This window comes from Oculina patagonica, chromosome 13 (genome assembly GCF_052425735.1).
Source record: "Oculina patagonica isolate OP01 chromosome 13, crgOcupat, whole genome shotgun sequence".
Taxonomy (NCBI): Eukaryota; Metazoa; Cnidaria; class Anthozoa; order Scleractinia; family Oculinidae; genus Oculina; species Oculina patagonica.
The window spans coordinates 33423076-33448733 of record NC_135770.1 but is presented as its reverse complement, the minus strand read 5'-3'; the positions used below and the strand labels follow the sequence as shown (position 1 = coordinate 33448733).

The 25658-nt window shown below is 38.5% G+C and overlaps 1 protein-coding gene across 6 annotated transcripts in view; it reads left to right on the top strand.

Moving 5' to 3' along the window:
* LOC144635161 (uncharacterized) overlaps positions 1-23070 on the top strand; it is a 47602-nt gene extending 24532 nt beyond the window's left edge. For 5 of the 6 annotated variants that reach the window (XM_078494220.1, XM_078494224.1, XM_078494223.1 and 2 more), the window contains 21 exons: positions 6914-7228; positions 11449-11494; positions 12189-12443; positions 12578-12638; positions 12750-12886; positions 13120-13236; positions 13417-13530; positions 13652-13762; positions 14790-14903; positions 15066-15837; positions 16235-16722; positions 16914-17069; positions 17178-17291; positions 17582-17695; positions 17821-17934; positions 19027-19146; positions 19353-19577; positions 19788-20170; positions 20298-20435; positions 20718-20895; positions 21152-23070. In XM_078494220.1, the coding sequence (XP_078350346.1) occupies positions 6914-7228; positions 11449-11494; positions 12189-12443; positions 12578-12638; positions 12750-12886; positions 13120-13236; positions 13417-13530; positions 13652-13762; positions 14790-14903; positions 15066-15837; positions 16235-16722; positions 16914-17069; positions 17178-17291; positions 17582-17695; positions 17821-17934; positions 19027-19146; positions 19353-19577; positions 19788-20170; positions 20298-20435; positions 20718-20895; positions 21152-21588 (4509 nt within the window). In that variant the 3' untranslated portion in view covers positions 21589-23070. Of the gene's footprint in view, positions 1-6587; positions 6792-6913; positions 7229-11448; positions 11495-12188; positions 12444-12577; positions 12639-12749; positions 12887-13119; positions 13237-13416; positions 13531-13651; positions 13763-14789; positions 14904-15065; positions 15838-16234; positions 16723-16913; positions 17070-17177; positions 17292-17581; positions 17696-17820; positions 17935-19026; positions 19147-19352; positions 19578-19787; positions 20171-20297; positions 20436-20717; positions 20896-21151 lie in introns of those variants that run through there. The other variant, XM_078494225.1, reaches the window with a different exon arrangement.
* The last annotated feature ends 2588 nt before the right edge of the window (positions 23071-25658 follow it).

The following is a 25658-nucleotide window of genomic DNA, read 5'->3' as shown; positions in this document are numbered from 1 at the left end:
TGTGCTCGAGCAGTGCTTTTTTGAGAAACTATGCTCACTTGTTCCAATTGTGCCAAAACTATGCTAGCATAATGTGCCAAGCCCTAGGCAACGGTCGCAAGACAAAAAACTCGACCAAAAAAAAAACTAATTAGGCTCGAAAACTGCTTGGCGTATAATCCGAAGTGTTACTAACATGTGCCAACTGGCGAAAACACGATTTCACTCAAATTATTGTCGCAACTGGCTCACTTTTTTTAGCTTCTCATGCTTCCTTCAAGGATACATCTTCACCCCTAACAAGGTACCAACTCTAAGCACTGTAGTACAAGTACTGTAGTTTCTGTCACGTATATATACACCTGATTAAAGAAACGTTGACTCATGAAAAGTATAAACCATAAACGATGCGACCCAAATGTTTGCTGGTAAATCGGAAAAAAGTAATCGTCGTCTGTGACACGATGAACATTATAACAAGACAGGTTGCATAAGTTATGCTCCAAAAGCTCTCAAAGAAAGAAAATATCTTTATTATAAATAAATGGAATAGTACTAAGCTTACCGATGCTGTCAACCCAGAAGCCCATTCGGTCTTATCATTCGTGGTTTCTGCTTTTTCACAGGGTCAACGTTCCTTCAGTTTGGTGTATATATATTTTTCTGAAACCAGATTGATTGCAAGGCTGGTACAACGGCAGAAGGGCAAAATTTATTGGCCAATATTCCAACTAGCAGAGCTAGTCTTCTTCAGGGCCAGTACTATAATGTAAGGAATTCATATTATAGTACTGGCCCTGAAGAAGACTAGCTGTGCTAGTTGAAATATTGGCCAATAAATTTTGCCCTTCTGCCGTTGTACAAGCCTTGCAATCAATCCGGTTTTATTAACACTTAGCCGGAGTGACGTCTGGTACGAGCATTTCTTAAACAAAAGTGAAGTTACGAAAGTGGTGATAAAATTTCATGATTGTCAACAAATTCCGAGAGTAACGATAAAATTTCACAATTTTCTGCAAATTCCGAAAGTACGATAAAATTCATGATGTCAACAAATTCCGAAAGAAGCGATAACATTTCATGATTGTCAGCAAATTCCGAAAGTAACGATAAAATTTCCTGATTGTCAGCAAATTTGAAAAGAAGCGATAAAATTTCATGATGGTCAGCAAATCTCGAAAGTAGCAATAAAATTTCACTGTTGTTACAGTAAACACCCGCGTATAAGAACCTAGAATTTTTGGGTTCAGGCTGAATGGGTTCTTATATTTTGGGGTAGTTTTTCCGAACTCAGGCTGATTAGGTTCTTAGTAGGTTCTCGTTTGTAGGAGTTGTCATAGTGATACCATTCAGAGAGCTACTGTGGTACTAGTATGTCATAATGGTTGAACATTTGTATTTTAAACCGCAAAAATGCCAAGCCTTATTTTTTAAACAATAACAAGTTCAGTATCATAGGAATGAAAAAGACAAGCAGTAATGTGTATTTCACATGAGCAAAAGTCAGGGCACTCTACAGATTCAAGTCCCAAGGCTACACCAGTATAATTTATACAGTATTCTATACTCTGTATTTAAAAGATTTTTAATTAAACAAATAATTTTCATGGTGTTTCTCAGAAATTTCCCAATTTCTATCAATTAAAATCCAGTATTCTGGCTACAAAATAAGAGTGTTTTTTTGTATAAGAACCTATTGTTCTTTGCCAGCCTAAATAGGTTCTTATATATTTGGGTATTAAAATGCCCAATTTCAGCCTGTAGGTTCTTAAATCACTAGGTTCTTATACGCGGGTGTTTACTGTAGCAAATTCCGTAAGTAGCGATAAAATTTTACTGAAGTTAGCAAATTCCATAAAAGCAATTAAATTTTACTGTTGTCAGCAAATTTCGAAAGTAGCGATAAAATTTCACTGTTCTTGCAAATTCCGAAATAAGCGATTAAATTCCATGATTGTTAGCAAATTCCGAAATTAGCGATAAAATTTCACTGTTGATAAAGATGAAATGTTCATTTGTCACGAGCGTGAGACACAGAAAAATCTTTGTCCCCGACTGAGCTACGAGAGACTCTTGGTGAGCAAGGCCATTTACTAGGTTTATATGTAACACGCGTCCTGCTGCGAGGATGACATTTCGCCCGGCATTTGTCCCCATTGAAAATCGCGTATAGTTCGAGGCCAACCTGAGAAAAACAAAACCCGTCTTCTCTAATATTTAAACCATTTTAAAAATCGCTGCGATGCAACACAAGTTTGACCAAAAGCGATTCTACGCTAGGGATCAATAATTTAACCGAGGGGAATTGTCTTTATGATGAAACAACTTCTCCCAACAAGGACTATAATAAACGCAGGGAAGCGATGTAGGAGAATTCGTGTATTGATATGAGGTTTAAGTAACAATCCTTCCAGCAAAATGAACAGTTGTTTTCTCCTTCATTTTCGCGCATAACCTTTTTAAACAGACCAGAATGCGTGACTAGTTGAAGTCCGTTTCAATTCAGTCATTCAATAAATTGGGGAGCAAAGTTGCTCGTGACACCAGTATTTAACTCTTATTTAGCGCATTTCTTTATTCCTATTCCCTCTGAATGGGATGCTAGTCCATTACAAGTTACCTCCCAGCATTTTTTCAAGTTTCTCAATTTGCCTGCATGTACCCATTTATACGCCTGGGTGCAGAGAGGCACTATGAGAGTGAACTGTCTCACTCAAGAACACATGACAGTGAACCCGTGTAGCACTCGAACCGGACCTCTTGATCTGGGCTTCAGGGAACCCCCATTCCCCACCCCCTCCCTCTCCACCCCCGCCACAACTCGTGACGGTACGCATGGGTAAAAAATTTAAAAAATCGTATAGTGGTTAAGACGAGTCATAACAAACCTGCGTACAGCTGGCTTTTCTGATTTATTCATTGGTTATATTCAGTGTACATGTTGTATCGGAATTCTTTTGTTTGCGATCTTGTGGCACATGGCTTTATTTGCGATCAACAGTTGTTCATTTCAAGCTGCTGTTCAAGTGGTATGCTAACTTGTCAAACCACCAAACCCTGACGGAATCGATTTGTTATTTTTATCTTTGATCTGAAAGCTTTGCTTTGTTAAAAAAATACTTTAAACTGTATTCGATCAACAGTAGTAACGCCTCGGTAGTTCTCAATTGAAGTTTCAAAAAAGCTTGAGTTTTTTTTCTTGGACAATTTCTTTTCATCATACAATTACCGTCAGAGACATTGGAAGAGAGTAATCTTAATAATAAAGCGTAGCATTCCTTTGCTCGACAGCTGTGAGTTACCCCGGTGACCCGACTGTTTAAAATACCTATACTAAACTTTGCCGCGAAGTTGACGATTTCAATCAGACGCCGTATAAGTCAATACAGCGTAGCCACTCAAATGAGGCAAGCCAAGCTCGAGCTGCGAAGCTTCTTAACACACCACGCAGTGGTTTTGCAATCATTGTCAGCTGTACAATAGTATTGTAATGACTCCGCCCTACACAGGTGTTCGTTAAGACTCGCTTTGCATAACAATTTCACTCTACTTGATGGCACGCTTAGATCTTTTGTTCTCGAACAGCTGTGGCACGTGGTAGCACGTCCGTCGCATTCCGCCGCTAGTTTGTTTGACTTTGTTAACGAGCGCGTGTCGTTTTACAAATATTCGCTAGAAAATTCTGATCTGATGAGGAACAAGTGCTTTGTCGGTTTCCAAGTAGAAGCTATTCATTCAAATTGTCGTGTAACGCACATAGAAATATATATATTTTTATGAGCACGGCATAAAAGTTATGCCGATTAATTGCACACGTGCCGTTTCTAATACCTTAAGGCGTCCTTACGAACTCTAATCTCCAAAGTTTGTTTTCCTCCCGAAGTTTAGTCTTTTCCAACTTATTTGGCGCTTTTTATTGTACTTCAAATCAGCACTGATATCTGAGAAGCCTAAATGGCGTCAAGCTTGTCATAAAACGGAGCGCGAGATAAACTTTGCGTGTCTTTAGGCATACTTCGTTATTCATGCAGCCATTGTCTTAAAAGCCATGTGTGCGCTTTTGTTTGCAGACGAAAACTAATGTAAAGAGTATTAGTATTGATGGCTTTCTTTTTATATGCAAATTCAAACAACTCTTAATGAACTGAAAATGCTAATTTCCCTTCTGGAGACCACGCTACTTGAAAAGTTCTTTTCTTTCTGCTCGTTATTGCAAAATAGACACTAGATATTTGTTTCTGTTGTCTTGAAACGTTTCTTTAATTATAGAGGCAGTCACACTTCGGGAGTTTCACTTTGCATATTTCCAACTATATCCAAAACAACCCAAATCTTTTAATTTTCTACTGCGCCTTTTAGACGCGCCGGTTTTATCTACTTAGCAGGTTTTTTCAGTGCATTACCTCTATTGCGTCTTCATCTTATAAGAGACACCGGAAAGCTCTCTGAATTACTTTTAGTTCGGCTAATATCTTGTGAAATTAATTAAGGGTTTTCCGTGTCATGGTTACGCATCACTTAATAGCCTCTGGCCATATTTAAAGCTAAATACGTCTCATTCATACTCGAGAGAGTCAATGCACCTATTTCACGGTGCTGAGCACGAGTGAGATTGTGTTTTTCTGTGCAGTGTTTTCCCGCCTTTTTACAATAGATAACGGCGTCGGGCGCGTGGTGAAAACTTGATCGTGACACGCGCGGAGTTTTCCGCGGTGACAAATAAAAATTGAGAAGCTTATTTTATCAGACCGTAAAAGCGTGCCGCTAGTTAAGCGTGCATGATATTATGCTTAATTGATGTAGTAAAGCTGAAAACGCGGATCAGAAAAACTAAATTCGGTTAAAACAATAATTCAATACTCTTGGTGAAGTATAAGACGATGAAAGGATTCCAATGAGTCACGTTGCCCTCTGATCTTAGAAAAGACATCTTGTAGTATTAAAAAAGAATCTCCGTGCTCATTGTCTGTATGATCATTCCATGCTTATGAAGTGATTTAGGTCGAAACCACCGTAACGCTCCCTGGCTCAGTCAAGGTTATCACAAATTGCTTTCATGACAGCTTAATGTCGTCAAAACATCGTGGACATTTCCTTAAATCTCGTGCTTGATCGTTTCTGTGGCGAGATGTGATCTTATCTTCTCCAACACAGAAAATTCGACCAAAAGGTCAGGTCGCCACTTCACGAGTTGGTATTTGTTCAGATCATTAACATACCACGTATTTGAGACGATGCGAACCGCAATTCTGTCTGTTTCGTGCATCGATGTTTGAAAAAGGCCTCAACGAAGAATTTTTTGAGTGCAAGCTTAAACATCGCTCACCGCTTCCGTGTTGTACCTTGTCGCAGATTTCTGATTTTTACAGCCATGCCATGAGTTGTTCGAGGCATTGGCTATCACCACATAGTCGTCCGACTTTTTCTTTCTACGGCTCACGTACTCGTTTGTGCGGTATCCAGGGGTTAGAACTGGGCCTGCAGCATTTTTAAGCAGCTTGTAATTAGCAGCAATTAAATTCATATTCTGTTTATGACACGCGCCAAGCTCATTAAACCCCATTCAAGCGATACGTGTTACGAAATGCGGTGTTTTTCGCAACATCGACTTGTCAGATCAGAGAGTGGCAAAATTCGGCTGTTTTCTTATCTTTACTAGATTTGTGATCTTTTTGGCGTGTACTGCCTGTGACTGATCAATTTATGGGGTACAAGTTGTGACGGGTTCTATGTGGGTGGCCTTGCAGCTTAAGAATCCTGCAAAAAGAGATCAAATGCTATACAGCTATTCACAAAACTTTGATTGTTGGCTGATCAGCTTCCCTTGTTTGTCCCAGGTGCAGCCTTGTGTGTTTTCCTCAAGAGACTCGCTTCGCGTCTTTTGCCAATGAAACAAGCGAAACGCGCAACTATTCTTCTGTCGACTTAGTGGCACGCGCCGGGCCTATTGTTTACACTGTTCCTTATTACCATTTGTTAAACGCAAACCATATTATTTAGTTTGGCCTTTTCCTGTAAACATTTAAAATCCTTTCGTCGCATTGTAACATGCCGCTTGTTGCTTGAAAGTAAAAACATATTAAAATCTTCTAGACAATGATTGTTTTCGACGCAGGTATTACAGAATTGTCTGGGTTCTGCAGGTGGATTTTTGGATATTAAAATCTCGCGCAGCCTATAGCCTTTTTCTTTTACTGCCTTTCAACAGTGTCATTTATTAAATCTATTTGATGTCAAAATCTTCCCCGGCTTAGGGCAAGACCTATCGCTCTCACGGATTATCTGCAAGGTTGATACGCCGATTAATTACCCCGATAAAATGAAGACAACTTCAGTGCAAATGCTGCAAGAGACCAACTTGAAGAAATGTGATCTCCTTGCAAAGCCATATCTAGATCAGCCCTGAAAGATTTTCGAAGAGCTACAAATAATTTGTCTTGTAGAAAGTTGTTTACACTACTCTTGGGTTTAGCCAATCAACACCAATTATGCCGGCGATAAGTGTACCCATGGGTATCATATTGCGTCACTAATTAATCTACGCATGCTCATTATGTTTACCGCACCCCCAACAAAACTACATCTGTCTCTTGCTTCATTATAATCACACAGAATCGTATGATATTTGCAAGTGCGCTGAGCTCCGTCGCATCTAGAGGGCGGCTTTTCATGTCGCACGAAGACGAGCACCAAATTTCGGCCGCTATTTTAAAGGCTACACTAAATTCTAGATAGTGATTTTAGCAATGGCCTCGGGCCTGCTACTGAAAAGCTTATTTTTCGAAGCCTTACTCCAATTCATTCATGTGCAGGTTAGACGGTGTGCTAAGTGGTGAATTCTCGTGTTTTGGTCAGGTGTAATGCCGTAGTCTGCAATTTTTTTGTCGAGTTCGTAACGCAAATCCTGATTTTGACTTGTTTTCCTTTTTCGCAGACTGCCTTCGGAGCGGGATCGTTCGAAATCCATTTGGTTTCAATACAAAACATTGGAGGTGAGAAACTGGATGGAGACTGCTGTGATGGGAGTCGCACAATATATCGGGGACAACATCAGTGCCTGGACGAGTGCGACACATTCTTCAGAGTTTGTCTCAAGCAATACTCTCAAACTGTTTCACCGACCGGCGCTTGTACATTTGGCGAGCACACAACTGCTGTCTTAGGAGGCAGTTCGATCACCTTTACGAACACTACATCGCCGAATGGTTTTCGCAACCCGATTTCTATACGCTTTACGTTTTCATGGCTGGTAAGTCATTGCATATCTTTTTTAGAAGTTATTTTAGAACAGCGAGGGTACTGCCGCCACTCTGTTAGAGTAGTTCCGTTATTTTTAAAAATCTTTCGAAAATTCAACGTAATAATTTGGATTAAATTTATGCGGAGGTTGACGCAGATGGGAGATATTTTTCAATAATAAAAATTTAATGTAACTGCGTCTAACAGCCGCTTGTAACCTGAAAACAGGGGCTAGCAAGGAAGTGGTCTAAAATTTCTTTAAGGAGATTTTTTTTCGTGGGGGTAGTATTAATCGCGAAAGCGACCGCTGCGAACACGCTCGCACGAAACAATCATTTCACTTGAAAGTTTGCATTTCAAAAAATCATTTCCTCTCATTGGCTCTCGGAAGCCGCTCAGAGAAGCACGTCCATTTCATAGAATCGACAACTACGTCTTGGCTGAAAATCTGCACAATAAATACAGCTGCAGCTATTTAAACAGGCTTTGCTGGGCCAAGATTGTTGGCCACATATTTTGTTGGAGTGCATCGCCTTATACATTTTCGACGTTGTTTATCGTAGCTTGTAGTGTAGTTTTTTGAGCCACGTGTCTTCCGTTTGACAGCCTTTTGTGCGAATTATGTTAATTAATAGGAGTTACGTTGGATTTGCAACACAATGATAGCTACTGACTGGAAAAAATCAAAGAATTAGTGTCGATGCCGCATGGCAGAGACGCGATTTATTCATTCAGGGCAGTATCTTCACCTGCGGAAAAACGAAGTGTTGTGAATTTCCGTCATGTCACTTGTATACATGTAGATTTCAGGAAAATTAACGCAACGCGAAACTGTTTACTTTGAACTTTCCCACGTTCATCGGGCCTGAAAATAAATAATTCTCTTGTCGTTACTTCGTAGCTACTGAAAGTATTACGGTGCAATTAAACTTTCAATTGATAGCATGCTCGAGAGGAATGACTGGTTGCCCGGGGAGTTAATCTTCGCTCTGACTCCTTCGACATTGTTTGATCTCATTTCGTGGGTTTCTTGATCAACACAAGATTAACCCGCGCGTTCATTGCGGTGGCAGTTTGTTGATTTCATTGAACTTGTTTTCACCTTTTCTCTTTTATTGAATGAAAAGTGACACATGTGCCGAATTATGTTTTAGAATAGCTCTATTCCCAGTTGACAGCATAAATGAAAATATTTTTGTTTTCTTTTTCTTTGCGAGCCTTCAAGGAAAGATTAGGCGAGAAGGTTAATTCGGTCTAATTTACAAGTTTGCTACTACTGTAAAATTGTTTTGGGTCATCTTGTGTTTTTATTAGTTTTCTTTTTATGTCTGCGTGGTGCCAGATTGTGGATAAAGAATAGAAATCAAATTCCACTCAAAATAAATTAATCCTTAACTCATAAAACCTTGTGTTCCTTTGTGGTTTTTGTCCTCTGCTTGTGGCATTATTTAATGTCTGATATCACATGGTCAGACCATAAGGGAAACAAAAAATAGAAATTTCTTAAGTGATTATCGAAAACACAAATTAAGTTCTTGGAGTGTTTCAAATTACTTTTGAACTTACTAAAAACTTGAAAAAAACGTCTTTTCTATAATTTGCTATTTCTCTGTCTTCTCTTTGAATTTTGTATTCATTTATAGTGTTGTTTGTGTTGTGTTTGCTTTAACATTTAGTGAGCTTTTATCACTGATACAGAAATCTTTGGTCATTCCTCTTCGATCATCAACATCACCTGATTTCGTCTCAAAGTTCACACACTCAGTTTTACATTCAAATATTTGCTAGGTTTTTTTATGGTAGTCAGATTAAAGTCTCAAGCTTGAACTTTTTTTGCAACGCTAATTGAATGTTCCTTGTAAGTCAAGAACAACTTCTTTATTTTATTCCTGATAAGAACTAAGAAGTCAGATCATTAGTCTCGCTAAAAGACTAACAATATTTTGTTCTGTTTAATTTTATTGTTTCATTTAATATTTTGGTTTTCAGTTTTCAATTTTGTTTCTATTGAGAACTTTACATAATTAAGGTGCATTAAATGAAAACCTGGAGTTGAGTTTGTCATATAAATTGAAAATATGTTGGAAGAGTGTTCCATGTTTCATTTCTTCAAATGAGTTTTTGCTATGGAATATTTCTTGAACAATATTACCCCTAAACAGATTTTCCATTGTGATAAAAAGTCTCTCAAAATAAGTTTGTAAAGGAAAATGCTAGAGTCTCTTATTTATCCTGCAAGTTTTGTGTTAATTTTATTGAAATAATAGTTTCTCTTTTCTTAGGTAAACAATATGGGAAAAAACAAAAATCAATCATATCTCCTATTTGCACAGAAAAAAATTTATTCAGCTGTCAAATGTAGCCAGATCTATTTTCAAACAAAAGAGATTTTGTGTGTGGAAGTATTGTGTTTTATAGCTAATGTTCTTGTAAGACATTATTATTATGGTACTGGAGCAAACATTTAGATTTTACTGACTGACATATTTTATTCTGTTCCATAAAATAATAATGAAGTTTTCTATAAAAAGAAAATTGACATTGTTGCCATGATTTACGTTCCTACAAATTGAGACGAGATCTTTCAAACTTAGTCTCTTTTTGTAAACATTTCTGTTTAAGATCTGTGGGTAGCTTTTGTGACTATAAATACTCACCTTGGCTCACAGGTGCCAACATATTCTCTCAGATCTTGCAAAATTCAATTAAGATAACCACAAAATAGTACCACAAGATAATATTACTTACACTTTCTTTTTTAAAAAGTTTGTCTTTGTGCTACAGTTCAAACCAAAATTTTCTTCTAAATAGACTCCAAATTTTGTGTTTTACCAGTTTATCTTTGTTTGAGGCTTACACAGTAAGTTTACTTAGTGTTAATTACAGAAACCTATTGCTGGAAACCATCAGCACGTTCTAGATTTGCCTTGAAATTTTTCTTTTCAGAGATGGATTTTACATATCAAATGCCTTTGTTATTATTTTTTAATTTACAATTTTTACTTTTTGTCATGACTAAGATTTATCTCATTCTGGTGTTTTATATTAAAGATTTTTTCTCCAAATTTAATGAACTGCTTGCTGCATTATACAATCTTTCTATCACACAGCACACAAGCATTGCATTGTATTGATAATGAATTTCTGCATTCAGAAATGGAGTCTTTAAGTTTTCTTCCAGTTCTGAATATGTTCCATTCTCTCAGAGTATTCTGGCATGTGTGTACCTCGGTACATGCCAAGTAGCTTTGTGTTAATCTCATTTATTTGAAAATCTTGTAACTTGAAAACTTTTGTTTTTGCAAATAAAATGAATGGCTGAATAACACATTGGCAAATACTAAATTTTTAATCAGGGTAATAATAGAAAAAAATGGATACAATATGAAAAACTTCTTGAAATTTGGTTAATTTACAGAAATGTCTTTCGTGTGTTGGAGAAGAGCCTCAATTTGTAATATTTTAGGAAACTTGCTTTGTTGATATTTAAATTGTAAATTGTGTATAATGCAGAAAAATGAAATAAGTGGGGCAACATTATCTAAGGAGTTTATAACCTTTGCCAAATTCTGTCTTTGTAATTTAAACAGTAAATTTCCTTCCCAAGTAAGGATTAAACATTTGATGTAGTAGCAAAGAGTATCGTTTATTGTTCAATTCTATTTTATATGGCTCTATTTATTTATTTAAAAAAATAATAACATATGCCATAGTGCATGGTTCTGTGAGTGGTTCTACTGTCTATTTTATTTGAAAATATGTAATTCATAAATTTCCTTTTTTAATGTAAGTTTATTTTTTGTTGCCAAATGTGCATAATCTTCTACGTGCTTGATGGATTTTTCATTAACCAAGCTGAAAAAATAAATTTGAAATATTGCCCAATATTTTTTATACAGCTGTCTCAGAAATTTGAAAAATTTGAAATGAGTTTTAGAATGACTCATCTCTTGACAAAAAAGAATTTTAAGTTGTAGTATTAATATCAGAGAAAAGTGTAGGATATTGACTTTTTCATTCTCCTTTTTGAAGTATGGAGCATTTATTTTTTTATGTTTTAATAAAAAGCTGTAATTCTTTGGCTTAATGGGTGTTAAGTTTCAATTTCTGAGTGGCAAGTTGAGGGAAATAGCTTTTATTGTGCTTGATGTATTGTCACTATCCGACAAAAACTGTTGTTTGTCATGCAATCGTTTTACTGAGTTAACACAATTTTTTCCTTTATTTCAGACCACTTACTACTTAGTTCTGGAGGCTTGGGATGCCGACAACTCAAGTAAGAATCATTATGGATTAAAAATGTGAAAGGCTAGTTTGCTATTTCTTGCATGACCCAAGCCTATCTTTTCATTGTGTCGCCGTAATAGAAAGCTGCATTAATATATTGTTACTATAAATCTAGTTGTTATGCAAATACGTCCTTACGACTGTTCTTCTTTGACTAACCTTTACTAAATAGTTTTTTCTCGGATTGGTAATTTTTACTTGAAAATTTCCCATATCATTAAAGTGGTAATCTGGCTAAGACGTAAAGCTTCTCTGTATATTTTATTTTACTTTTTGATTAGCATCCAAACTACTTGACAGGTTGATTTCAGCTAAATATATGCTATGAATGTTACTCAATGTGAATTAAACATGTTTTAAATTAGTTGTTGCAAAAAAATGATATTTTCATCAATGGTAATCTGGCTAAGACGTAAAGCTTCTCTGTATATTTTATTTTACTTTTTGATTAGCATCCAAACTACTTGACAGGTTGATTTCAGCTAAAATATATGCTATGAATGTTACTCAATGTGAATTAAACATGTTTTAAATAAGTTGTTGCAAAAAAATGATATTTTCATCAATGGTTTCTAACAAACTAAATGAATAGTTAAACTATGTGTATGATTATTTTGTTGGTTACCTTCAATGAATAATTATGGTACTGTTCATTAACAAACAACCCATGTTGTGCTCAATAGGCAACAGTGAACTGATTGACCGAGCAACTCAACGTGGTACGATACTTCCTAACAAGACCTGGGAGACTCATACATACAATGGCCCTGCAGCAACTATCAGTTACAGACTCAGAGTGATCTGTGATGAGAACTACTATGGCAAGAGTTGCACGAAACATTGCCAACCCCGAAATGACACATTTGGTCATTACACTTGTGATGAAAATGGGAATAAAGTTTGCATGCCTGGCTGGAGAGGAACTCGCTGTGATACAGGTTGGTGGAAGGCTTTTGAAGCTAAGCACTTAAACTTGCAAAAAATGTTGACAGTGTACTTAGCTTACATGTAGGACAAGTAAATTGATCACAACCTAAGGGGCTAGTGTCTAATACAATTTCATTTCTTTTAGCTATTTGTAAAACCGGTTGCGACCCAGTTCATGGAACCTGCAGTGTTCCTGGAGAATGCTCGTAAGTCTTAATTTTTTTATTAATATTTTACATACAGTGCAAAACACAGTCAAAATTTTTTCAGTGTAGGTAGTTATGCAAGATATAATAATTCTCTTGATACTGTTCCAGGTGTAGTCCTCAGTCTGGCTGGGGAGGTGAACTTTGTGACCAGTGCCAATTGTATCCTGGCTGTGTTCATGGAACCTGTAGCCAACCGTGGCAGTGCAACTGTCAGCCTCAGTGGGGAGGATTGCTGTGTGATGCAGGTAACAAGAATGTCTCAGGATCTTTGGTTATCTTTGAAGTAGGAGATTTGTGTTTACAATTTTAGTGTAGAAGCTCTTTGCCAACCTATCTATATTTGTGTTTCTTTTTGTTACACCCTATTTCTAAGTATTGTTCAGTGCATTTATGAAACAGTAGATTAGCATGTTTGTTTACCTTCATGTATTAACTCATTCTGGAGCTAATGTATTCTTAATTAAATTTTTTTTAACAGATCTCAACAAATGCAGAGATAAACCCTGTCGAAATGGTGGTGTATGTTATAACACCGGAGCCGGTTCATACAGATGTGACTGTCAAGATGGATATACTGGAGTTGATTGTGAAACAGGTGAGTGTTGATTACAAAACATTTCTTATCACCTCGTCGAGGTGATAAGCTTCTGGTTTTAATAGATCACTACTGAGTTTCTGGCAGTTAAAATTGGAGACAGGAGAAGTTGTGCAACAGGTCTTTCCAGTTCCTATAGGCTGACAGTTGTAACTGAGCAACATTTTTTTTTTGTTATAGCAATTAACTTCTGTGCATCATCACCCTGCAAAAACAATGGAACTTGCAACAATGATGCCAATGATTTCCGCTGTACTTGTCCTCCTGGATGGGCTGGACCCACTTGTGAAATAAGTAAGTGGACATACATTTAACAGTAGAGCTAGCAAGTGTGATCAATTGTGCATGTCTTACTTTTTTTGGAATACTTTAAACTGCAGCCATGAATAACTCTTTTGCTAACGTTATCATTTAGATAGGGACTGTCAGACTCAACCCTGCCAGAATGGAGGCACTTGTAGCAACAGTGGCTCAGGATATCAATGTCAGTGTCCTCCAGGATGGACAGGACACCTGTGTGAACAGGGTAAGTACTGTATTTATTTGATTAAGATGGTTTCCGCACAACTTTCGAGCAATACAGGCAAAAATAAAGTTACCAAAAAGACCTCTTGGCATGGCAACAGTTTTAGTACAGCTAACAAAACCCTGCCAAAAATTAAGCACTCGAGCTGACCCCGCGAGAGAAAAATGGATTTGAAGTTTTCTATATTTCAGTTAAAACGGACGTTTTGCGCCAGTTCAAAACAAAATGGCGCGCGTTTTAAACATTTTTACGAGGTTTGACTTTAATTTTCTCGAGAATGCTTTAGAATTTAATTGCGGGGTCACTAAGACAAATGAATTTCGATAACATATATTCAATAGTACACAAAATGTTGCTGTGCTATGAGTGGATTTTTGGTACTTAATTTTCGCACTCATTGCTCGAACTTTCAGCGGAATCCGTCTTAAGCGCCCTGGGCGCTTATTAAATTTTTGGACCTCCAGGGTGGGCGGTTATTCAAGGCTGGGCGCTTATTAAATTTTCACCATTTTCAGCAAGTAGTAAGTTTATTTCGTAACAAAACAATAAATAATAACAAAACTTGAAGATGTACCAAAGCAGAATTTTAACTGTTCATTGAAAGTTTCTGTAAAATACTAAAGAAAACTCGGTCTTTGGGGAAGTCTCTCAGTAGTACTTAGTCAATATCAATAATCATTACTCCTCTTGCGCACTTCTCTTATTTTTGTGGGGTGGGGGTGGGCGCTTATTCGAGGCTGGGCGCTTATTAACTTTTCCTACCTTCAGGGTGGGCGCTTATTCGAGGTGGGTGCTTATTCGAGGTTGGGCGCTTAATCGAATAAATACGGTATATTGCTTCCTGAAGACACTCTCAACTAACCGATGAACCAATGTTTGATTGCTGCATTTGTTCATCTCAAGACTGAAAAAAAAAATGACTCCTAGATAAAGCTTACGTCACATTCAGGATATTGTGATAGTTGTTGGTACTGTTAAGGTTCTACAAGTTTACAAAAATTCATTGGTTGTTGTTCTTGTTCAACAGATGTTGACGAGTGCGCCTCAAGTCCTTGTTCCAATTCTCTCAAATGTATTGACCTGATAAATGCCTATGCATGTGAATGCAAAGCTGGATGGAAAGGAAGCCACTGTAATGAGAGTAAGTATCGCCATACTTTCCTGTCATGATTTTACGCACTGTGGTTATGACATCAGGACATGTATCTGTTGGTGTACACTTGCACTTGCACTCAGATTTCAATTCGATGTGCAAATATTGAGATTTCATGTTACTGATGCATGGATGTCAATATTTTTGCAGGTATCAATGACTGTGCCGGACAATGCAGAAATGGTGGAACATGTGTAGACTTGCTGAATGATTACAAGTGCAATTGCCCTAGTGGGTTTACTGGCAAGAATTGCGAGACCAACATTGATGACTGTCAAAGCAATCCCTGTGTCAATGGAGGAGTATGTAATGATGGAGTTCAAAGTTATACTTGTGTTTGTCAAACTGGATTCACTGGAGAAAACTGTCAAGCGGCAGTCAATGAATGTCAACCATCACCTTGTGTTCACGGAACATGCTCAGATCTGCTTAACGACTACAAATGCACATGTAATGTTGGATTTACTGGAAGAAATTGTTCAGTGTTAGCGACGGCAAATGTGTGTGACCCATACCCTTGCCAGCATGGAGCTGCATGTGTTAAGAATTCGGATGGTTCAAGTACCTGTAACTGCCCTCCTGGATACACAGGGGCGTTCTGTGAAACCGACGTCAATGAGTGCTTGACTGCAACATGTAATAATGGTGGAACATGTGTGGATGCTGTCAATGGATTCAAATGTGTTTGCCCAGCAGGTTTTTCAGGATCAACATGCCAGATTAGCATGAGCTCATGTTTAAGCTCACCTTGTCACAGCTCAGCGACATGTGTTGATAAAGTCGATGGTTATGAGTGTGTATGTGCTGCAGGATACACTGGGGTGAATTGCGATTACGACGTCAATGATTGCGGCAGATTGAATCCTTGTCGAAATGGAGGATCATGTATGGACAGGCTCAATGGATACCAGTGTCAGTGCAGGTAAGATTTGGCAAAAAAAAGAAAATACTATGAACAAGGTGACGTTCAGGAAAATCAGCATTATTTTTTGTTTATAGTTGTCAAAATTTCCTGAAAAACTTTAGTTGCATAAGTCAAATTAGTTGATATAAAAAGATAGTTTCAAGCAAAGTAAAGTATTAAATTGTCAATATTTATAGTAAAAGCAACTTCATATCACAGTAGAACACTGATTTCGTGAACCCTTGTTGTGTTGAAAGTCGTGATTTCTTGAACCAATTTTTTTGGATAGTACTTCTCTGTAATTTTACCCCTGATTTCTTGAAAGCAATTTTCATTTCCCCCGGAGGATTCAATATGCCCTAAGAAACTAAAACCAAATTTAATTGTTCCTTTTGTTTTATTTCTATTTTTCCAGGCCAGAGTTTACTGGAGCTGAGTGTGAACTCCCAGTCAATACATGCACCAACAGTTCTTGTTCCAACAATGGTACATGTATCCAAGGTTCTGGAATGTTCACCTGTAGCTGCCTTCCTGGATTTTCTGGACAGAGGTGTGAAACTAAGATCAATGCGTGCGACTCAAACCCCTGTCACAACGGTGCAACATGCCACAGTTTTACTGGTGGTTATGGCTGTTCTTGTCCAATTGGGTTTACCGGCCCTGATTGTGCAGTAAGAATGGATTATTGTGTGAACTTCACTTGTGATAACGGTGGTTCTTGTAACAATGCCTTGGTCGGAGCGTCCTGCAACTGCATGCCAGGATTTACTGGACAACACTGTGAGGTCAATATTGATGAATGTCTGTCTGGTCCGTGCCATAATGGAGGTCGCTGCGTGGACAAGAATAATAGTTTTCATTGTGTGTGTCCTTCAGGAACAAGGGGAAGCTTTTGTGAACAAGGTAAATAACTTCACCTTGCTTTCGTTTATAACATTTTAATTTATCTGCCTATTTGTGAGATAACGTTAACTGCATTTTCTGATCCAAGTGCCATATTGGGGAACAGGGGCTCATTACAGTGAGGCAATGATTTGCAATACAGAGCTGGTTGGGCTTACCTTTTTCATTTCATTTTATTATTTATTTTTTAGTGATTGATCCTTGCTTGGAGCCAGTCTTAGTTAATGGGTCTTCAGTGCTGCGGGATTCAGGAGTGTGTGGAGCACATGGTACCTGTGAGTCACTTTCAGCAGGAAAGTATAAGTGCAAGTGTGACAAGGATTACACAGGGAACCACTGCCACCTAAGTAAGTATACTCTGTGTTTATTTGAATGATGATCTGTTCATCTTGTGTATATCCCTAGTTTATAATATGGAGATCAGTACTGATGTAGGATTTTTTACTATTTTGTAGAAATTGACAATTGCAAGAACAACACCTGTAAAAATGGAGCAAGCTGTCTTGATGGAATTGAAACATATACATGTGTGTGTACTGATGGCTGGGATGGCCAATTTTGCGAGCAAGGTATTTTATTTTTGCTTTTGCTAAATGTTATTTTGGGAAGGCAAGGTTGGAAAAGTTTTTTTGTTAATAAATTGATGCACAATCATAGTGCATGGAAAACAAAATCTACCATTGTCTTGTACACAGCTTATAAGCATTCTTCCTATTTTGTTTGTAGTGAGCGAGTTACCTTATATTTGGAGTTTAAATTTATTAAATTCTTGCAGCGTACATGGCTTTATTTAATGCTAAGGAACTTTTCTTTAAAGTACTTGTCTTAGTGCTCATGTTGGATTTACTCTTTGTGACAGATATTAATGAGTGCAGCTCCAATCCATGTCGAAATGGCGGGAATTGTACGGACCTAATCAATGGGTTTATTTGCAAGTGCCCAAAACCATGGAAAGGAAAACTCTGCCAATCAAGTAAGTATCTTGAATTCTTTTTGTAGCATTCTGTGCGTAGCAAATGGAATAGAGAATTTTGCTTTTTCTAAGTAAAACGGCACACTTATTTAGTTTGAATTTAATTAATGACTTCGTTTCAACAGTTTCGTCGCATTGTAATGGAAACCCTTGTCAGAATGAAGGCAAATGTATTGATACAGGAGACAATTTTCACTGTGACTGTCAGAACGGATTTACAGGAGCTATATGTCAAATAGGTAAGACGCGATTTATCGACTGTTTGTTTTTTCTTGTTTGTCGTATTATTTTATTGCCATGTTTTTCAAAACTGGTGGTGTTTTCAGTCATGTTTTTTGTGCCTTTGCAAACAGTAAAACCACCCGTGGAAAAACGAATTCGTTAGAAGCTAATCAATCAGTTTGGACAGAAGAGCTAGTACCCGCTTCTTTTTCTCTTTCAAAGGACTCCATTGTGTTGCTAATGAACACCTGTTGTCCCTTTCATTAGTTTGTGGCTTCATTGTTGTCGAATCGTAAATCAAACGCGGCAACATGTGCGCTTCAATTGCTTGCCACACATCGTGTGTGCTTTTGTAAAACTCGCTGTGGCGTCGACTGTGAATTCCGTTTTATTTCTTTATTTCTTTCTTTTAACGCGCGCGTCTGTGTCTTTCATGCAAATGAAGGACGCATTGCCCAGAACGTGCCTAGCATTTGGATTTTCTAAACGGAAAGACCGCAAAACGGCTGTAATTGAATTTACAATAGCTAATGATACCTTGCTTCATTCATATCATGTCACAATCTTGATGATGATGTCTCCACATTTTCATTAAGTTCTTGATGTGTTCATTGTTTGTGCGTGATATTTCCTGTCATTGACGCAAGTGGAAGCGTGTCTCCTGCCATTTCCTGTCCAATCTCATAACTGCGTTTTAGCCTCAACTTTTGTAATTAAGATCACGGCTTAGATGGTAATCTTAGAATTACACTTGACCTGGGTTTTGCCATTAAATTAGCAAAAATTTGTCTTCAAGATTCGATCTGCAATCATGATAACAAGGTGGCAATGGACTGGAAAAATATCAGTGCACTTAATTTTGCGTTAAAGTTTTGTCTTGCATCAATATGCGGAAACCTTTTAGACAAATTAAATGGGCGGCAGATTTTTCACGTTGTTTACATTTGTATTTGGGTAAATAATGAGGTTTTGGATAAAAAGTTAATCGTTATTTTCAAACATAGCCTAAAGTAGAGAAAAGCCTCAATTAAAATTTCGAGATGTTTTTTTGTAGTGCTACATCTTTTACACGCATGCCTAATAGTATGCTATCTTGTCTTGTCATCTAGCACCCAAGCCCTGCTCGTCCAACCCATGCCAAAATGGCGGCACATGCTTGAATTCAGCGGATGGCCACAGTTTCTCATGCGTGTGCTCAGATGTCTGGGAAGGAAATCTATGCGAGAAAAGTAAGTATTCTGAACAGGAAGGGGAGAGAGGGGAAAATATGGCGAGAAAATACCGTTTTACAAGATCAGGGAAATTGTAGCAGAGGATCTATTTTTTAAACAGGAAACTTTATGTAAAAGCTGCTGCAGGTTTTGATTTTGAGTTTTGTTGATATTTTGAGTTTTGTTGATAACGAATACTTAAATTTGGCTTTGCGTTTTTTCAGATGTCGATGACTGCGCGTCAAATCCATGTCATAACGGAGGTTCCTGTATTGACGGAGATGGCTGGGTGTTATGTTCCTGTGCGCCTGGCTTTACTGGTCCAGTTTGTAAAATCAACATCAACGAGTGTAACTCGTCCCCGTGTGGCGATGGTGCAACATGTAGAGACAAAATCAACGGCTTTGAATGCATCTGTCCTCCAGGAAAGTTTGGACCACGTTGCCAAGGTAAGATTGCTTAAAACGCGGTACTCTTTTGCTAAAGAAAGATATATGTTTAGCTCTGATAATCTTGATCTCGCATTGCGCAAAGATTCTTGCGCTGTAAACTAGTCAGTGACCCGTTGTATGTAAAAATCGTGCGGGATTGTTAAGATTTTCATGTCGCTATTGCGTTAAAAATAAAGCTAATTTTGCATCGCTGTTTTCTCTTTATAGATGACGAACACGACTGGAGGCATTGTCGACTGTCAGGTGGAGGCATACTTCAGCGTCACAATACCAAAATGCAGGAGGACTGCAATACATGCACGTGCATGAATGGCACGCGCACGTGCACTAAGGTCGTGTGTGGTGCGAGCAATTGCTGGAATCATACCCAGGCTGGCAGCTGCCCTACTGGAGGGGTCTGCGTACCTAAGAAGGCGGTAGACTGCCTTAGTCCCCCTTGTGGCCGGTGGGCTGAGTGTGAAGGCGGCGCAACGACTTCTAAGCAAAGTGACTCTGGAATCGACGACGAATTCTGTCTTCCCAACAGCACAAACTTAAATGGAGACTGTGCAAAGATCCACATTGTCTTCACACAGAATAAACTCCCCAAGGTTAGTAAAATATATCTTAGTTAATTTACTGTAAAAGCGTACATCATTATTATTATTTTTGAATGCGTTTCTCTTTCAACGATGTCAAACTTTATCTTAAAATAATTGTTAACTTTATCGTCAACAGGGAACGCTTGTGGAGGAATTCTGCCACCAGTTACGATATTTGCCGATGTTGAAAGACTTGGCAAGGAAAGGGAATATTCGATTGCTTTGTGAAGGCCGAGGAAAAGATGGCTCCACCTCAACTGTCATTGTATCAGTGGTAAGTTTGCAGTGTATTCTGTTGTCCCTTGTATTCAGCGAATAGACGTAATGCCCCCCTCCCCCACTTACCTGAGTGTAAAGATTACCCCTGACTGAGCACCCCTCCCTACCCAGTTTTCCTAAGGTGCCTCAACAGCCGTTCGCCTTCATGAGAAGCAATGTGAGTGTGAGTGAAGTTTCCTTCCCAAGAACACAATTTAAGGACACTTGCTTGTCACCATAACTCTGAATCCGGGTTTTAACGCAGTCGCTAACCGTGGTCATTGTTGTATTTCTTTAGGCCAGTACTCCACGCACGGAGATAGCTGGAAAGGCAGCCGAGGATATCGCCAGATACATCCGCGCCGTGCCTTCTGATAAAGGCCGTGAAATAAACATCACTCTTTACAATGTGCTCATAGCTGTGGATGAAGTTACAGTCGAGCGATCTGTTACACTGTCATATCACGAGGAAGAAGGTGAGCATTCGCGTCTTATATGTTCGTAACGATAGAAGGGGGGGGGGGGTGGGGATTTTTACAGAATGTGCTGATATTTAAAGGTCAGCTTCTTTGAAGAGAACGAAATGTGCTATTCGTCACCGGCGTGCATTGCTGGATGGCTTTGGATGGCTAACGATCGGACAAGAAATAAAACTAAGTTCAATGTTAATGGGATAAGGAAACCCAGTAAACTAAAGAGTGCTAATGGATTGTTTTTTATTTCTTTTAACAGCCGCACCGGACTATCTCATCCCTTTGATTGCGTCACTTGTTGTGTTGGCTGCTATTCTCTTACTCATACTCTGCATCAGAGGAAAATGGCGAGAAAGACGTCGAGCAAACAGAGAAACACGATTAGCAGCAAGAACAACACTGAAAAAGAAACGAAATACAACGCAGGAAAAACCATTGACTACTGCTAGAACTTACTATAACCAGACTTCAACAGACTCCACGACGTCTTCATCGACGTCAACGTCGACACATTCGACGGAGTTAAGAAACTTTGAGTACAATCGAGCGAGTTTGCTCGACTCAACACCTTCAGTGTGTTCTACACCGCCGCAAGTGCTGTCCCCGCCCCTCTCCCCCAAGGAGGAAGGCGCCAAGGATGAGTGGCGGAGATTTAGAGTGCAGAGGAACAGTACGCAGATAGAAATAATTGTATAAATAATTATTCGTGATTAATTATATCCTTCTTTAAGTCATTTAAGAAAGGAATGAAAAAATACACTATTGTTAATTTATTGTATCCACGAAAAAAGTGTAGCTTTTTAAAGCAATTTTCTATAACTCCAAAAGTTAAAATATGGCGGCTGAAATAATTTATTTATAAAAGACAAATGTTGTTAAAAGGCATCAGGATCCCTGGTGATGGTTTTGTTGAGAGGCCAGCGTGTAAATAATACAAAAAAGGTATTTAAATGGTTTTTAAAGCTGTAAATATGTATACTATTTAATTTAATATTTAAATGGCCTTGTAGTTCAGCTTGAACTGTGGTGAGTCAAACACATTCTCGTGTCAAAACTTATACCTGTCAACGATTAATGTTGGTTCGAGTTAGCTGTTAATTATTAAGAGTAAATAAGTTTTGGAAAATGCATTTTGTAGCCAAATAGTTTTTTAAAAATAACTTAAAAATAGACCCTAGAGTGTTGTTCTCGTAAAACTGTAACCCTCTGGTCTGTTGACAAGATGAAATTGCTAAATTATTTTATATATAGAACGAGGCTGCAGGCCGCACCGACTGAAATTTTCTAAAAGTAAAAGTAAATTTGTTAAAGGTTTGAGATAGCCCTAGAATATTTTTGTAAATTTCTCTGTTTTGGGCCCTCGTGGTCCTAATACTTAAACCGCCCAGTTTATAAGCTTACATTTGGATTTTTATTTATCGCATGATTTATACAAATGCTAATTGGTCTGCCGAGCCTCGTACATCTCGCATCAATCATCTGCACGCCAGTCACGGAATACATTAGTGTTGCGTGACCGGTCACCTTGGGTTGCGTGACCCAAATAATAGTTACAGGACTCGCATCTATACTTTATATACACGAGTGTTTAAACGAAACTATTTCACGTAATTAAACAGTGGAATGATGCGACATGTGTTTATAAGTATCCTTAAAATTTTACACTTCCATGTTTATAAAACACTCAAGACTTGGTCGTGAGGGTAAAGCCATGTTGCTCGTGGAAATGCGAAGATATTCGAAGACAGCCGAACAGATCCGACTATTTATTAACGGGCGAGTACAAGAAGAAGTATTCATTTCCACTTGCAACGGGATTTACACTTGCAAATTTAACATGGATGTAGCCATTGTAGACTTGTTTCAATGCGATCGCTGTAATCGTTCGGTTCTCGTTGGAAAATGTATCCATATACTATAAAAATATATATGTGTGCCTGTCAAACTGGCTGCAATATCATCAAAGCTTGCTATGCAAAAAATTGAAACTTATTTAAATTATTATTGTACAAGAAGATCTACTCAGTATTTTGTCAGGTTCTGAAATAATCATTCTAAGTGCCGCCATTAATTGATGTTCTCTCGTTATTAGCGAGAGGCTAATTTATCAGACCTGGCTGAGTAAGTCTGTTGTTTAAGTTCCTGTTCATGGCATAAATAAACACTTTAACGACCATATTACTGTGCCTGTTTACTCCTTGTTGAGATGTATACCACCCTTTCTTATCTTCAAACCCAGGTGGCTTATCAGGCCAGTTTCTGTAGCTCTGAGTGAGCAGATTATTTGGTTCTCGGCATCAATGAGATAAGTCTTCCCTAGCATGTCTTTCAGGTTGCCCTTCCAACTCATTGGTAGCCTGCGAACAGGCTCCCGAGTGGGGTCAGAAGAGCGGTGCCTGAGGGGCGCTCTTCCGCTCGCTTCGCAAGCGTAACCTCACTCGCTTCGCTCGCGGAAACCCCACTCGGGAGTTCGCAGGCTAACTCATTGGGTACGAAACCACGCCTCTCGATCCATGAACCAACGTGCTATAAGGCCTCTGCACCTAACAAAGTAACAGTAACAGTTCCTTTTTTAACTAAATCGTTTAATCCGTGGATTGAAAGAAATTAGACAAAAACTATCTGTGGAGTAAGCCATAGCGACAACAATTCATGAACGACACAAGCACTGTTAAAATCTACTCCTGCCACACGTACTCATCAGGCGCCTAAGAGACGACTGGGGACAAGTTAGTCCCATGGATAGTTCATTATTCCCAAGACGTTTTCCTTTTTTAAGCAGCCAGTGAAAAGCTCGAAGCCTGAGACATACGTCAACGTCAGAGTAGGGGTAGGCACCTCTAAACGACTCTAAAAGGTGTGTTGGGTGGGGAAAACAACACATACCGGTAAGGTCAAGCAAGAAATCTCTCTGTTACCTCTCGTTGTAATTTTTTCCTCCATTCCGCCCTCCTTTCACATTACTGCCTCACATTTTTGAAGTAAGAGTAGACTAAAGATTAGAAGCTGGACGTAGGCGGTCGATTCGCAAGTTCACAAAAGAATACATCTCTTGCAACAAAACAGAAAGATGACTTAAGGCGGGGGTATACCCGAATTTGAATAGAATTTTAGGAGGTTTAGAGAAGGGGTTGAAAAAAGAAAAAAAAAATTGAAACACCACCAGACAGTTGACCCCCACGAAAGAGTACTCCAGGTTGTCAGGGAGACTAACTGGTGTCCGTCTACCAATTTTTAACTTCAAATTCTAATTTTAAAATCACATTAAATCTCCAATTTTTCTTATTTCTCTAAATTTTACTAATCCTTTGAGAAAAACATCTCTCCTCCCAAACATCTCCAAAAATCACCCAAATATCTACAAAACACCGCAAAACATAGATTTGTGTTTTGAGCATAGAATTTTGGGATTGCTTGAAACGCGAACAAAATATTCGCGTAAACCCAAGTTAAGTGGTGGATAAACGGCTTTCAGGTGTACCCCCACCTTAAACCACGCCCTACGGTGGGAAAAAGTAAACTATGAGCCGTACCCTAAAAAAGAAAATAGAAACGGAAAACTGATCCTGACGGCTGAGGCGCTCGAAAATAAACAAAGTGGATAAAAAACTAGAATATATTGAAAAAAAACTTCGCCCTAAAGAGGAATGCAGCGTGTGCTGACCTCAAATTCGACAAGGCTGGAATTGGCGCCCCTGGTCCAGACCAAGTGAAGAATGTAACCACACGGTCTGGCCAGTACGCCAGTACACATGCACACAGCCAGTTTGGCCATTTTAGGTTAGCATAAAATATAATGCTGTTAAACAAAACAACGCTTTAAGAACCAGCTCCACAATACACTTGTGGTATAGCTTTTGGCTGGGGACTCACTGTTTGGCAGTCCTCTCAGAGCATGCGTATGGGGAGGCGTATCAGCACTTTTGTTGATTAGAGTGTTCATTTAAAAAAGCAAGAGACACACAAACACCAACCCCATGGCTGCCACTGCCCGAGTAATATCGCTGTGCCCATGAGAAATACACTCACCAGACCGCGGAGTTCCATTGGTGGTGTTTCTGTTTCTGTTTTAATTTTTTTTTTATTTCATCGTAGCATATTAAAAAAATTCGATAAACATCAACGGACCAACTTTTAAACGATATTCAAAAACACTTGAATTGGTTTTTGCCAATATTTCGGTTTTATTACAGGAACCTTTCTAAGGGCAACAGTGAGTTGTAATAAAACCGAAAAATTTGGCAAAAAGCAATTCCAGTGTTTTTGAATTTTATTTCATCGTAGGTTACCCATAGCCTGCGTCGCAGGCGCAATCTAACCCTGGCTTAACTTAATAACTTAAATCAACTAATTTACCCACAGCACTTGCTAGTTTTTCCCAACGATTTTCTGGTGGTCTTGCAATGATATACTATATATTTTTCATCCCTCATCAGCATCAAGCTCGATTTTTCGACTAAATACTCTATTCATTAGTTGCGGATTTACGGTAACCTGCGATCAGACGTTCTTTTTTCTTTTTTCGAATAGGGAAGGAGGGCATGATCTTAGGTTAGATTTACGGAAGCGCCGCCCCTCCTCCCGTTTTTGCCGAAAATGACCCAAGGGACCGAAAAGTTCTCCAAATTCCAATTCCCCCCCCCCCTCCCAATTCCTTTCTTTATTGGAGAAAGGGCCAACCTTGACTCCGTCCTACCTCTCCCTGCAAAAACACACCTTTTTTGCAAGAGAGAACCCATCTTTTACCTTCGGAGCCCATCTTTTTA